The sequence below is a fragment of the Hemitrygon akajei genome, chromosome 12, assembly GCF_048418815.1.
Source record: "Hemitrygon akajei chromosome 12, sHemAka1.3, whole genome shotgun sequence".
NCBI lineage: Eukaryota > Metazoa > Chordata > Chondrichthyes > Myliobatiformes > Dasyatidae > Hemitrygon > Hemitrygon akajei.
Window position 1 is genome coordinate 109,100,605 of NC_133135.1, and position 15,629 is coordinate 109,116,233.

Consider the following 15,629-nt stretch of genomic DNA (forward strand, 5'->3'; position numbering starts at 1 on the left):
GGTAACAAAAGAGTTAACATTACACTTGAAAGAGTGCCAGCAATTGGAAAGATTGGGTTCAATTCCCACGGTTGTCTTTGAGGGGCTTGTTTATTCTCCCCTTGACCGTGTGGGCTTTTCCAGGAGCTGCAAGATGTAGGGGTTGAGGTTAGGAAGTTGTGCACCAGAAGCATGGAGACACTTCCTTTGACTGTGCCTGTTGTTGATGTATTAACATACTTGTGACAAATTACCCGACTGCAATGCAGTCTCCATTAAAATGGCTGGGAAATTTATTCATCTGAGTGAACACTGACAGACATGAAGCACAAATCGATCTGTTTTAATGGGATTCACTTAATTTATTATTCTGCACTGTCTTTTGAACAAACGGACAGCTCAAAGCAGAGGTTAGTGCCAAGTCAACTACAGTGGAGTAAAACAATTTTTTAATATATTTAGAACTCAACCTCAGGAGAAACATCTCATTCAGTAATGCCCCTATCACTAGCTGCCTGGGATCACGACACTGGCAGCATACAGTTTTAGTGCTATAGCCCGAGGCTGATGTAATCTTCAAGCAAGAAGCAATTTTGGAAATTTTCAACTGAAACTTCACTCCAGTGGGAAAAACAGCTCTATAAACAAACAAGCTGAAAAGGTCACTGGTAACTATGTTTTTAATGCAGTACCATTTCTTGCTGCAAGGAATGATAGCAATACACAGCCTGTATGTGGTACACAATCGACTATAAACTAGCAGATTACAGTAAGGTTACATGGAACATTGAGATTTATAGTTTTTGTATAAAATTGTTGAGTACAAACATTTAAATTGGTGTACATTGCTCCTTCAAGTTCAGTTCCAATATAGAGCAACATTCCAAGTTGGTTCTCTAACAAATAGTTAGAGGATGGGTCAAGTTAAATATAACTTTATATATACTTTAAAACAATGAGAAAAGAACCAAATAAAGCATGAACTATTAACATGCGAACCAAAGCTATATATACATTTTCCCTGCTTTTCTCCGGCATCTGCCATCCCCCCACAAGATCAGGACAGACACTCTTCAGGCTGCTTTAACTTAGCAGGTAAGAAAACCTAACCTACTCTGCATCCATAAACCAAGGCTTCAAATTAAATGCAAATCACAAGTGCAAGCAGGGCAGAGTTCCCTAAAGGCTGGATGTAAGTGTGCTACTGAATCCAACAGCACTAAACCATTAGTGGAGAGGGGAAAAATAAATCAAGGTTTAAGAAGAAAAGTCTGTCTTGGGACCAGTAGCAATTCAAAATAAGAGGAAATGACCCAACTTCAAAGGTTTCTAATAAGCACTGACTATCTTATCTTCCACTTGAAGGCCAAGCTTCAGCCATTTTCTACAAAGTCTTGACATGTAAAACAGCATCTTGATCTGGTTTAAGATGCACAATGGGAGTTAAAATACTTTTGGTCTTGAGCAGTTGACACAATGATAGGAAGCACACTTAAAAATATATCAACCTATTTCCTTTGAATTAAACCTTTCAGACCAGCCAATTAGTTGGGCACCAAACTACAAACCTCTATTTTATGTTCTACAACAGGGGGCAAGTCAACCAAATTCAAATCTGTCACATTCTCTATTTTTAAATTCAAAACTGTGTTCATGCAAGTGCTAAGAAAGAACAATCTGTCCAGACACTGATTTTTAAGCTGCTCAACTCTCAGTATCAGAATGTGGACTGACTGAAGCCCTCAGACTAGTCTAAATGGGCCCACCAGTACAGCAATGTTTAACAATACTAAACAAATGATGGATCAACTCTTAAATTATTCTAACATATGACTTGAAACCAGAAATTTATACTGAATGGGATTATAAGGTTCAAAGCGTTTGCATGAAATAAAATTGAAGTACTTAAACCCCAAACCCAGCAACAGACAGAAAAAAAACGACGAGGCTAACATTTCATAGAAAATCTTTTAGCAAATTATAAAAACAATTCCACAACACAGTTTATTCTGCACTGTTAACAGGAGATTGCTCCCGAGAACCAGACCAGGAACGGGCTGATTTACCGGGAGAATTTGACCGTGATCTTGACTGGCTTGGCTTCCTGCGGCGCTTAACATCTGGCGAGCGGCTTGGGGAGCGAGATTCATTTCTCTGCCGCTTGGAATCACGAGTAGCTGACCTGCTACGAGAGCGAGATCTGCTACGGCTTGGCGAACGGCTTGCAGATCTGGAAGCGCTTCTGGAACCCTTGTAGCTACGGGATCTTGAAGAGCTTCTGGAACGAGATCTCGTCCAAGATCTGGAAAGACAAAGCCAAGATTTAATCATTTTGCAGAAGGGTTTTGGGCCAAAATGTCAACTGTGCTCATTTCCTAGATGCTACCTGGCCTGCTCAGTTCCTCCAGCATTTTGTATGTCATTCAATCATTCTAGAGTTTTCTTCCATGCAGTGGTTACTAGCTCACCCTCAACTAAGTCATACTACTTCAAGTATGAGGTGGTATACATGCAAGTATGAGGCATGAATAGCAGTTTGGACAAAGTGCAGGAGTGTAACTTTGATTACCACATCACTTTTTCCAGTCTTGGTGTTAGATGCATGCTGGACTCAATTTGCATTGATCAAAGCTAGTACAGGAATGGGCTACATTTTGAAAAAGCCCAAAATCTAAACTGGTGGAGAATAAATTAAAACACGGAACTTTGCTAGATTAGAACAGAGGTTCCCAACCTTTTCGATGTCATGGACCAGTACCATTAAGCAATGGGTTCATGGACCCCAGGTTGGATTAGAGGCTGTGCCAGCATTGACAACACTTAATCCTTTTTGGGTCTCTCCACTTGTTTCAGATTGATTCCAGCAGCAACAAGCTACAGTTCTATGCACTTTTGAGTTGTATGTAAATAACAACCCATTATATTCTCAAGCTTGCATTTTAGAATTACACAGCAAATGAAAGATTTCAAACCCATAAATTTCCTTCACCTCATCCTCCAGGTCTCTCAATTAAGAATTCAAGTCCACAATCTGTGCTAATTACCTGTGACGCCGTGGCTCTTCAATTAATTGGACCCTTCGCCCACTGATCTCTTTTCCATCCAGTTTATCAATCGCATTTTTCAAATCACTGTAAGAAGCGAACTCCACAATGCTACAGCAAAGAAAAAAAAAATCAGGAGTCAGGAACAGAATGATTCTACAAGAGCAAAACATGTACAAGAACGATTTCCAAGGTCACTTATGAACAATTCAAGCTAGCATGCAAATCACAATTGAGCAGAATTTAATTTTGAAATGGCTATGAAAAAAGTGTCTGCATAGCTAGCTACTTCCAGATCTGATCTGAGGTGGAGCTGACAGTGCACTGGCAACATAGCTGAAGAATATACCACATTAAACAGTAAATCTATACACCCCACTCTCCAAGTGTGTGCCCATCCTTTCCTGAAGTACATGCTGATATCTCTCCACTCTTCCAAAAACCAGCAGAGTTTGGTCAAAGAATAGGATTAATTTCCTGCTCTAGGTCTTCAATGCAGTCCACAGCTTCCTTTAGTCATTCAGGCATGCAAGCTGCCAGGTGTCGAGGAATTAAATTAATTCCAGGTTTCGTCTTGGTGTTCAAATTGCACTCGCAACCATGATTCCAAGATCCTACATATAAATGAAGTTGAGCCAGATCTTCTGAGACCTGATGGCAAATTTTATGCTTTTCCTAATATCACGCTGAAGCATCACCTACATTTCAACTCACAACTTTAGTCCAATGAGAAACTACAACCAACACTGGACTCCCTCAGCAGCAGATTCCAGCTGTTTCATCTCTTCTGCTTAAGGCTATGTCCACACTACACCGGATAAATCCGTAACCAAAGCTTTTTCTCTTCATTTTTACCCTCCGCCCACACTAAAACAGCGTTTTCGTCCCCGAAAACCAGAGCTTTTCAGAAACGTTTTCCAGGGTGGGTACTTTTGAAAACGCTGCTCAGGCAGATCAGTGTGGACGGGGTAACCAGAGAAATCTGAAAACGCTATCAGACAGCAGCGCGCTATTTCATTGTTTTCTTGAACACAACCTAATAATTTCAGAACAGATGGCAACGAGACTGAAGCCAGAAGTTAGAAATGTACTCACCAATTACTTTAACCCATAACTTACTGAATAAATAAGTACACTCACTTTGCCCTATTTTCTGTCCTTGCTCGTATGAAGGTGGTTTACCTGTTTATGTAAGTACTTCTCTGACAATAGATGTGTAACAGCCTAATATAACGTTGTATGGAAATACAAGATAACACTGATGCAGACATGTTTTATACATTTAACAAGGTGCTTTATTAACGCAATAGAGTTAGTCAGTTTTTCCAATGTTCGTCGTCAGCCTCTGTACGCTCCAGTATGTCTTTTTTTTACTTTTAAGTTCTCCTGCGCGAGAGCCAACAGCTGTCTGTCGTTTTAAGTTTTTCTAGTCTGTAACTACACAAACGCACACTTTTACAGCGAGATTCAACACCAAACATGTCGCTTGTTTTCGGTAGATGTGTCCTGCGCATGCCCAGGAGGAGGAGATTCGCCAAAATCTCCATTTCAATATGGATAGAAATATTTTCAAAAACGCAGTGTGGACGCCTATTGTTTTTACGCGAAACCGGTGTTTTCAAAATTATCCGGTCTAGTGTGGATGTAGCCTAAGAGTAACAGCATTTCAAGGGAAATTAAAACCACTTCTGTTAGGTATGCTAGAAATGGTGTATAATTGCTGGTTGCCCACCATGTTTAATGATGACAGGAATCCTGAGTTTTTAAAGTGCAAAAGCCATCACCCTAGGGCAATTCCGCTCTCGACCTCAGAAGTCCAACACCAGTGGCATATACAATCCTCACAATCTGAGGTCTTCCTTAGTTGTACTGGATGGCCATGACATCATGACTCTCAATGAAACAACTCAATACCTTCTGTGGCCGCTGGATCTCACTGTACATCTTATCTGGCCAGTCCCCCAGAGCTGATTTTGTATGCTAGAGCAGACCAGTTATGAGGCCCACCGGCTACCCTCACCTGGTTTAGTGCGCCTGTTGAAGTGGTGCTCTGGGGCATGGCCACTCCAAGATGAGCTGCCCTGGAATGGATGCGCCAAGCCCTACACGAGATAGCAGCTGCATACCGCTGAGATAGGAACATGCCTGTCCTAGGATGTATGAGGTGCCCAGGGAGGGCTAGCACCTCTGGTGTACAATTAATCTGTTAAATATGCAATGCACCAGCTAGCCTGGATTTCATGTTAATAACTAAATGGGAAGATTGCATTCTCTTACCCTTCATTATTGTGGACCCTATGAGCATCAGTGAAGGTCACTTCACCTGCCTGTCGCATGATGTCCTTGAGATCCTACAAACAGGAAAAACCCTTAATGGAATTCACACAGGAACAAACACACAACACAAATAACCACCAGTTAATTGCCTCAGAATTGGGATGTCATGCTATGAGCCTCTGCAGATGTGGATTGCTTATGGTATAGCTGAATGTCTACACTTTACTGGCCAAAACCTCCCTCCTCCACAGCACAAAGTAAGGAATGCTAAAAACAATTAACATGCTATGGAACAAATGCATATGCATTTCTAGATTTAAGAATTGGTGCTTCAAAGCTCCTGATCAATATTCAAACTACTATCTTCAGTACGAGATGCCCCAGTAATCAGGCTTCCGTCAAATGGTGCTCAACCATGTGAGGGGAACAATTTGGTTGGTAACAGCTCAAATCGATTATGAGAATTTATCAGTTATGCTGACGAAGGGTTGGGTTCAAGAATCATTCCTTCAATTTAGAGACCATAAAAAACCCAGCTGTTTCCCTCTGCTTTAAATGCTGATTTTGGTCAAGGATAGGGAGAATGTAACAATGTTAACTTCTACTTTATTCTTGCTTCCACCCCACACTAGGCACTTTGTTTGTTCTACTGCCACCTGTAGCCATTCACAAAGTCACTGAATCAATAATGCACGATATGATCCTAGTGAGACCTATGGAATGTATAGATCACTGAAGGCGAAAGAAATCTTGTGTTCGATATCATGACATCCCCATTCCACACATTAATAAAAATATTAAATTAGCCCTAGGTTACCCAGACATTTACAATTTTAGGCAACCATCCAAGACCTACACGAAGTATCTAAGCAAAGGGTGCACCCACTCAATACAATACCCTCTCGACACAGCTTCTTGGGGCATGGCCCTCCCTCAGTGGCACCGAATGTGCCTGCCACCCTGGGTAAGTGCCACCAAGAATCATGGGTTGGGTGAAGGCTCGGCCACCTTAAGTCAATCTCCTGACAAGCCTCCGAGCGAGATCGACACGTGTTATTTTCCTTACACCAGGACTGGGAATGCGACAGGTGTCGACGCCATCGGTGACCCTAGGATCAGTACAACCCAGAACCCGCGTCCAGCTGCCTGAATAATCGTGGGAGCCGACTGGCAAATTAGTCAACACGGGACTTTTCCAGATACAGGACGCGACAACACGAGTAAAGGGAACTCCTGGTCAAAATGCCAATGACCTCACGACAAGCTGCTAAACAAAGGTTTTCAAATTTAGTCAAGTGGTCATTAATTGCCAACAATATTAAGCCATCAGATTTATACAGTGTACAATTATCACAGTTAAATAGGTGTAAAACTGGAGAAGTTAAAATTAAAAAAAAAATCAGAAATTTAATGGGCAGTCATTTTAAAAAGTTTGAGCAGAATACCATTAGATTTCATAAAAACTGAGCCTCCCTAGATCATATTTTCACAAAAATAACCCAATATATATCATGCAGTATTACTTGTGAATGTCTGTGGGTTAATATTACAAAAAGGGGTTGTCCACCTGGTAACATTCAACATACACAACAGGAAGAGGGAAGGACAGGCAAGGTGACAAAGCACCAGCACAAAATAATGCAAGGAAGCATTTACTTCTGTAGTAATTAATGTCGAACAAGACCTCCTGGCCAATGTACAGAAGCATTAACATGCAATTCAAGTAGTTTGGAACAATGATGGCCTAGGTCAAAAAACAAATGGGGGATTGTAAAGCCAATCTCCCTATAAATCACATTCTCAACCTATTATTCCCTCCCTAGAAACCTCTCTAATAAAATCTCACCCGTTAGGCTCCCCCCTCCCAACTGTATAAAGATGACAGATAACTAATGGGAGATATAATATTAAAGTTGTGTGTGAGTAACTGTTTGGAAGAATGGATGAATGTGTGTACAATGGTTGCGCAATGGACCAAAAGCTTTATTGACAAGTGCATTTGGTCATGAACCTTCAAGGTCAATTTAGACTAACCCGTTGTAGCGAGGTGGATTGATGCTCATTCTGCACCATTTCCAGAAAGCAACACTTTGACATTCATCGTAAGCCACTTAATTTGATGATGATGGCAATGGCAATAACACCTCGGAGCAAACTGCTCACTCTCCGTTGATAAACGACACACAAATACCTGCCTAAGATCCAGGAAAATTATCCATGCAATGAGCTGAGAGAACAAAAAACAAATAACCTAGAAGCCACAAATACATGGTACCATATTTGCTGAGGAAACAAGATACAGTAAATAGGTTAATAATTAGCGCGGCCATTAACTCAATGAACCTCATTCCTACAAATTATTCATATAATGAACGCAGTTTCCTCAGGTCCAATGGTAAAGGAAGCTATGGGTTATATTTATGAAGTTATGACCCATGTGTTTTAAGCACAGGCATCCATGAAAAACTGAATTTTAACAATTGTAGTCTGTTAAATCCTTGAAGTTTTATTTAACTTTGTTCACCCACCTGCCAACTAACACGGGAGGAGAGATTCTTCACAATCAGGCGGTAGTCCGTGCGAACTGGAGGTCCATATCTGAAATCAGCGAAAGCATCACTTGAAAAGGACAAAGGAAGCTGGAGCAATATGCACCCATATAGCAGCATCTAGCTGAAGAATCTCAGTTGAGTACAAGCCAAGATCCTTGATTACTTTTTATTTTGAAGACACTACAGTACAATAATGTCAAAGAGTTCCAGTCTGAACCTACAAGTGTGAAAGGATAGTCATGCTTCCAAAGTCCCATTTTCTTGGAGAGGGTGGAAATAAAAACCCAGAAGAAAGTCGAAAGCTAAAATATAAGCAATGTTCAAGTCAATAAAAGCAAAATTTACGCATGACAAAAATAATACTGGGCCAAAAGGTCATCAAAATTAAAACATGGGCACAGAAAGCAGAAGTGACTACAGATGTAATCAGGGCTTAGGAAAAAAGGAAGCCAAAGCCCAGGGGACTGGGCCAAACTGATGTCATTTCACTTTATCACAGAATTCCAAGTGAAAGAACGGATAATCTGATGCTTTGTTGTTAATATCTTTTAAAAATAACACTAGTCTTACTTATTCCTGTTCACTTCCACATTATCAGTTCTCTACCTTAGTCCACTGCTTCGTTCACTTCTGGGGCGATAGTAATTAAACCTTCCACCAAATCTGCCCCCTCCTCTCCGGGGTGGTGCCTTTGCAAGTTCCACAGTGATTCTAGATATGAGTTTTGTTAAAAAAAAAACACACCAAATGAGAAATGCTACGTAGAAACCAGTTGCAACTTAACCTTGAAATGTTTAATTAAATTTTCCCAGGCACAAATCTTCAATGCCAAATAGCATTCTATCAACAGCACACATACAGGATGCAAATGATAACCAAACTTACAATCAAATGCAACAGACATTCCTCCAATCATTCTGAAGTGCTCAAATGCTAAACTGGGAGGGGGTGTGGTCCCACAAAATACATGCAAAGCGGCAAATGCCCAAATTCTACCAGTTTAAAATCTGTCACTTTCAGGATTTTTCTAGTCTGATGAAATTAATTGTATACGATACACACGTCAAGGAACTCAGCAGGTCAGGCAGCATCCGAGGGTAATAATTAGTCAATATTTGGAGCTGCTTCTCTTTAGGGCCAGAAAGAAGGGGTTGAGAAGCCAGAATAAGATAGTGGTTTGGGAAGGAAGTACAAGCAGCTTGTGATTTCCGCAGTAGTTAAGACACTTACCGCTCCCGGAACAGTTCCTTCCCATTCAGTTCATAAACTGCATCATCAGCATCCCTAGCATCATCAAATTCCTGAAATAAGGACAACAGGATTTCATTTGTTAATGCTTATAAAAACAGACTTTGATGTTAACAACTGAGAATTCAAATTCGACTAAGGCAGTAAATGAAACCATCAAGTTAAGCAACCTGCAGATGGCTGCCAATTCAAAATTACCTCCAAACGACACTTAATGCCTGAAATGGATCTCACAAACTGATTCAACAAACTAATAGAATTCAGGGTCAGTAAAAATCAAGAGAAACAATGATGATAGCTTACAGTAAACTAAGAACTTTGAAGTTTAATTGCTATGGTTGCTGTACTACATCAAAAATCAGGTGAAATAATGCAGTAAAATGACTGACCCACTCGGGAAATAAAACAGGAATAGAGTCATTTCTAACCGTGCCCTAATTGAGTACTTCAGACAAAAAAAAATCTAGAGTGGCAGTATCAGGAAAAAATACTCCATTATAAGAATTCTGTACTTATAGATAAGTGGGAAGTATCCAATCACACCTCTAAATGGTGACTTTGATGGTGGTAAAGCTGTGGGATGTCAGGAGGCAAAAGTTACTTAATGCCAGATATCGTCTCTAACGTGCTCCTGCCATTCTATTACATGGATGGCCCAGAGGAGTTCCACTAACAAATGATCTCCAGGGCATTAAGGGTTCTGGCAATACTGATACCATTAAGTGATGGCACATTCAATGTTCCTTTATTTTGTACTTCTGGAAAATTAACTTGTTTCCAACCCAAAAAGTGAAACTTAGACCTGATTAGCATTTACCAACCAGATTGACACAAATATATCCCAGGCTTGTGCTCAACTTGAAATAAGTCAGTTAAATATGGGACTTAAACAGTTACTGTGCAAAAGCAAGCAATTGCTGAGGTAATTGAGACATCCTTGAAAGATGATACGCTGTTTTATTGCAGTGAAACTGTTCTTTAGTCCAATAGCCTGCATCTCTGTTAAAAAAGCAGCCATCATGAGCCTGTTTAACCAGAGCAACCGTTGATTGAAACAAACTCAAATGTACTTCACATAGTATTCCTGTTCCAATGGATTACTTTGTATCTGACTTGGACAAAAGTCAACAAGAACAACCTAGTTGTAAAACAATATAATTTATTCTATTAGAAGCTCACATTTGTTACAATTCACTGGATACAGTTTTAATAGAACTGAAAGGCTACTGACAAAAATCTCGGAAATTCCAGAATGGGAATCAACACATGTGAAATACAACACACACCAAATGCTGGTGGAACGCAGCAGGCCAGGCAGCATCTATAGGGAGAAGCGCTGTCAACGTTTCGGGCCGAGACCCCTCGTCAGGACTAACCGAAAAGAACGATAGTAAGAGATTTGAAAGTAGTGGGGGGAGGGGGAAATGCGAAATGATAGAAAACCGGAGGGGGTGGGATTAAGCTAAGAGCTGGAAAGATGATTGGCGAAAGTGATACAGAGCTGGAGAAGGGAAAGGATCATGGGACAGGAGGCCTGTGAAATACCATTGCTTTAGCATTTACTTGCAATTAATTGTTCGTTGTGAAAATCACTATGTAGAATCAGGCTCATTTCAGATTTGGACCTGTACTTGCCACTTGTAACGTCCTTGGCTAGCATTTCATAATATTGATTTTTCCAAACCATGTTAAGAGAATCACCATTAAATCAAAAATCTACAAGACAACCCCTACTGCAATTAATGCTTCTGTTAAAACAGTACCAGCCAATTAAAAATGTCAAAGCACAAGTAAACAGATTACTGTGAGATTGGTGGTGGGAGAAGGGGAAATAAAATACTAACCTATAATGATAGAAACCAACCCTTCCAGCCCAACTGGTCCGCTCCAGTTTGCTTTACATAACATCCCTTCAATCATTTGACACTGCTATCAAGTTAACTATTCCCTTCTTTGTGAGTGGGTAGCCTTTAAATCTACCGGCAATCATCACAATCTCTGCCTTTGGTATTGGGCACCATATTTACAAAATCCCAACAGCAATGTCTTTTTTAAAATTTCCTGTTATGAACTGACATTGCAGTAAATGTAACGTTACCTAGATGTTCAAACAGTGGGGAAATGCAGATTTGAGACCAGTAGTCTCTAATCTGCCTTACAATGCCCCAGAATACACTTTACTCTTGTACGAGGACGGCTTTTGAACAATTAGTACTGCCTAACCAAGGTTCAATACAGCTATAGCATAGCTTTTGTTTTCAATATCAAAATGTGTATTTGTAAAATGACCACTCTAACCCATATTTTAGAGATTTTATTAATTTTCTTGCACAAGGCCCTCATTAGGTATAAATATCACAACCTCATTCTTCCTCAAAAGCTACAGCCTATTTGTGTTGAATAGTGAAGTTGCTATTTGCATATTTATCGCTCCTCAGTACTTCGCCCACTTCCTCTGAAAATACAGCCTCAGAATACAGGGACGTCCACTTATAATGGAGATGAGGAGGATTTTTTTTTGCAAAAGAGTAGTGAATCTTTGGAATTTGTTGGTACAGGCAGCTGGGAGGCCAAGCCATTGGGCATAGTTCAGGCTGAAAATTGGAGCTGTGAGGTAAAATGGTCAACCATGATGAAATGGCAGAATAACCACAATGGGCCAAATGGTCTAATTCTGCTCCTAAATCTTACCGTCTTAAAATACATCACATCTGCAGATTAAGAAATGAGATGTCCAAATTATTATTGTGAACATTGGTCCTGACACAGTCCCTTGCAGAAAACCACTACATACTGGCTTTTACAGAAACGATCCTTTATTCCCACTAAATATATTCTGCTACTGGTCTCAAATCTGCATTCCCCAGAGTATTTGAAAATTTACATTTTCAAACTTGAGCAAGTCAAAGTTTATTACAGTACAATTACTGGGAAATTGCTGGCTCCCTCTAAGCATTACCCAAACATGCTTTGAAAAGCCAAAGACTTAAGTCAACTGACACACACTCTTCAGCTGCAATAAGGTAATCAGCAGTTCAAGTTTAATTGTCATTCAACCATACATGAATAGAACCAAACAGTTCCTCTGGGGACAATGTTCAAAACACAGCACCAACATTCATACACCGCTGTCGTATCACACAGACAATCATGGTTTTTTTCACGACCATAACTGTTCTTGGTAAACTTCCCCACAGAAGAGGTTTGCCTTTGCCGCCTTCTGGGCAGTGTCTTACCGCTGTCATTATCGATACTCTTCAGAGATGGTCTGCCTGGTGTCAGTGGTCACATAACCAGGATGTGCAATATGCACCACCTGCTCCCATGGCTTCACATGACCCCAAGCCGGGGGTGGGGGATGGTGCTACACATTGCCCAAAGGCAACTTGCAGGCTAGCGGAAGGAAGGAGCACCTCACACCTCCTTTGGTAGGGACGAATCTCCACAATGCCACCCTAGCTACACATGAGCAGAGAGGAAGGAAACAAACAAGCCACACTGAGTTTAAATATCAAAGGCAAAATACTTACCACAAATCCAAACCCTCTCTTCAGGTCGATTTCACGGATACGTCCATAACCTTTGAAGAACTTTTCCACATCACGCTCCCTCACCTGAGGGCTCAGGCGACCAATGAACACACGGCAACCATTCATTTTGAAATTTTATCTGCTCTGAAAAATATTGCAACAGAAACCAGTATTAAGACCCAGAATTTTCAAATTGAAGCCATGTACACAGACCAACAACGGTCCACAAGCACCAATGGATCCTGAAGAAGGTTCTCTGCCTATAACGTCAACTGTTTATTCCCCTCTATAGATGATGCCTGACTTTCCTCCAGCATTCCGTGCTACCCATTATAAATCATACAAGTCATACAAAATGACCCCATTGGTTACACGCACTTGCTTTTTAAAATTGTTACTTACGACGGTCAGATTGATAAACTGCCTTATTACATTTTAACAATAACTAAAGGACAGACGCCACTTCGGTGATTGCTAAAAATTAACAAAGCTGAATGGTATACGACTAGCTTTCGCTGACAACGCTGGTCCACAAATTACAGCACAGAATCAGGCCCTTCAGCCCATGGGAAATGATTTAAACTGCCCACTCCCATCGATCTGCACCCCATACCCCTGCACCTATGCAAACTTCTCTTACAAGTTGAAATCCAGCTCACATGCACCACTTGTGCTGGCAGCTTGGTCCACACTTCAGATAGCTCTGGGAAATAGGCAGAGTCAAAGTGGAAGTGACCCTAACATTGAGGCAAACAGCCACCTTGTCAAGGAACAGATCAGCAGTAGCGATACATGGACCAGAATCTGGCTATTTGGCCCATCTAGTCTGGTCCATCATAGCTGATCTAGTTTCCCTCTCAACCCCAATTTACAAAACCTTAAGATGACATTAAAAACAACAAAGACAGGTGACATTATACCAACAAACACATCCAAGCAGTCATTAAATGCAGCGCAATGATGAAAGCTACTTCTGGATTTATCAGCCAGGAAACTAAATCTTTGGCGAAATTTCCCCCATTGTACATCTGGAGATTGAACAGTTATTATTAGCATTAAACCCGAAAGAAAGGCGAAGCTTTCAAATCAAACAACCTTTTTTTTTAAAAAAAAGTGCCTTCTCAATTTCAAATTTAACTGGATTAAGTTTTAATAACCGTGTTTTTTCCCCACTTATTTAAAAGTTTTAGTAGCCATGAACTGATTAAAAATACAAAAAAACGGGCTAAATATAAAAAATCTAATTACAAGAAGACTTCCCTTTTAGAAAACATTAACACCAAACACCTAAGTTATAGTAGTTATCTCAAAATTCTAATGTAAAACCTTAAAGGGTAAACCACGCTCTTTTTCTAAAAGAAAATAACCCGATGGAAAAAAATAAAGAATTCACCAATTCCAATCGATTATCTTAAACGAGGGAGGAATATAGAATTTAATTCGCCCTCCTTTAAAAATAACCTTTATTTAGACATTATTTCAGACACACCATCAACGTTTTAGAGACAAATAAACAAACAGCACAAAACCACCGATTTCCTCTCCGGAAAGACATACGAAATTTATATTTTTTAAAAATGTCGATGAGAAACAGGACCAAACGCCAGCGGAGAGGTTAGTATTTTGGGGGAGGTGACCGAGGAAAGGGAAGGCGAGGGTTTTTTTTTAAACGAAAAGTACAAAAGCCGTTCGAGCGACGCCGAGAAGGTTCTAGAAAAAAAAACAACAAACAGTTTTAAGCGACGAGGCGGCAGCGCCCTCCTTCTCCCCTCCCCCCACGCAGCCAGGCCGGGCCTCAGCCGCCCGCCACAGCCTGCAGACGTCTCTCCCTCCATCCTCCTCCCAGCCGGCCCGCTCCCTCCCGCACCTCAGGCGCCTCGTACGGCCTCTCCGGTGAGCTTTCCCCGTCCACTCGGTGCCTTCACTCCGGTTCGCTTCGCTTCGCTCCCGCTTCTCCTTCCTTCCTCGGTCACTTCGACACCAGCGGCGCGCTGCAGTGAAACGGGGCCGCCGACTCCGCGCTGCACGGACTGCCCCTGTGACGCAAACACCAGCCGCTTTTCCGATACGCGGATCCTCTCCGCCTTCCCCTCCCTTCGCCTGTCAATCATCGCCCACCCCGTTCTCCATCACATCAGGGTCTGGGATTCGCCCCGTCCGTTAGTCATCGCCCATACGCTGTCTCAATCACACCTGTTCTAGGCCCCGCCCACATACATCAATCAATGGCCATACACTGTGTCAATCACACTGGGTCTAAGACCCGCCCCCGTCCGCCAATCATCGCCCACCCACTGTCAATCATACTGGGTCTAGAACCCGCCCCCGTCCGTCAATCATTGACCACCCTCTGTCAATCATACTGGGTCCTTATATTGTTTCCCAAATAAGAGAAAATCTGCAGATGCTGGATAACCGAGCAACACACACACAATGCTGGAGGAACTCAGTAGTCATAGAAACATTGAAAATAGGTGCAGGAGTAGGCCATTCAGCCCTTCGAGCCTGCACCGCCATTCAGTATGATCATGGCTGATCATCCAACTCAGAACCCTGTACCTGCTTTCTCTCCATACCCCCTGATCCCCTTAGCCACAAGGGCCATATCTAACTTCCTCTTAAATATAGCCAATGAACCAGCCTCAACTGTTTCCTGTGGCAGAGAATTCCACAGATTCACCACTCTCTGTGTGAAGAAGTTTTTCCTCATCTCGGTCCTAAAAGGCTTCCCCTTTATCCTTAAACCGTGACCCCTCGTTCTGGACTTCCCCAACATCGGAAACAATCTTCCTGCATCTAGCCTGTCCAATCCCTTTAGAATTTTATACATTTCAATAAGATCCCCCCTCAGTCTTCTAAATTCCAGTGAGTATAAGCCTAGTCGATCCAGTCTTTCTTCATATGAAAGTCCTGCCATCCCAGGAATCAATCTGGTGAACCTTCTCTGTACTCCCTCTATGGCAAGAATGTCTTTCCTCAGATTAGGGGACCAAAACTGC

The 15,629-nt window shown here is 41.5% G+C and overlaps 1 protein-coding gene across 4 annotated transcripts; it reads right to left on the reverse strand.

The window, feature by feature from the left end:
- Positions 1-641: 641 nt before the first annotated feature.
- On the reverse strand, positions 642-14,662 carry LOC140737373 (serine/arginine-rich splicing factor 5-like). Of its 4 annotated transcripts, none has more exons than XM_073063834.1 (8): positions 14,498-14,659; positions 12,631-12,769; positions 9,083-9,153; positions 8,459-8,563; positions 7,829-7,898; positions 5,301-5,374; positions 3,024-3,134; positions 642-2,281 (listed from the first exon to the last, which is right to left on the reverse strand). In XM_073063834.1, the coding sequence occupies exons 2-8, from the start codon at positions 12,754-12,756 to the stop codon at positions 1,984-1,986; spliced, it is 855 nt and encodes a 284-aa protein (XP_072919935.1). In that variant the 5' UTR covers positions 12,757-12,769; positions 14,498-14,659; the 3' UTR covers positions 642-1,983. The 4 variants fall into 4 exon arrangements, with proteins under 4 accessions (XP_072919935.1, XP_072919934.1, XP_072919938.1 ...); XM_073063833.1 differs by having other exon boundaries at positions 12,631-12,774; XM_073063837.1 differs by lacking the exons at positions 642-2,281; positions 3,024-3,134 and having other exon boundaries at positions 5,361-6,564; positions 12,631-12,774; positions 14,498-14,662.
- Positions 14,663-15,629: the final 967 nt, after the last annotated feature.

What these genes read in the sequence shown, in the direction of transcription:
- LOC140737373 (XM_073063834.1), bottom strand. Translation starts at nt 12,756, where the DNA reads ATGAATGGTTGCCGTGTGTTCATTGGTCGCCTGAGCCCTCAGGTGAGG. An exon ending in AGAGAGGGTTTGGATTTGTG is followed by an intron (nt 9,154 to 12,630) that starts GTAAGTATTTTG and finishes TCCTTATTTCAG; the next exon opens with GAATTTGATGATGCTAGGGA. An exon ending in AGGGTCCACAATAATGAAGG is followed by an intron (nt 3,135 to 5,300) that starts GTAAGAGAATGC and finishes TCTTTGCTGTAG; the next exon opens with CATTGTGGAGTTCGCTTCTT.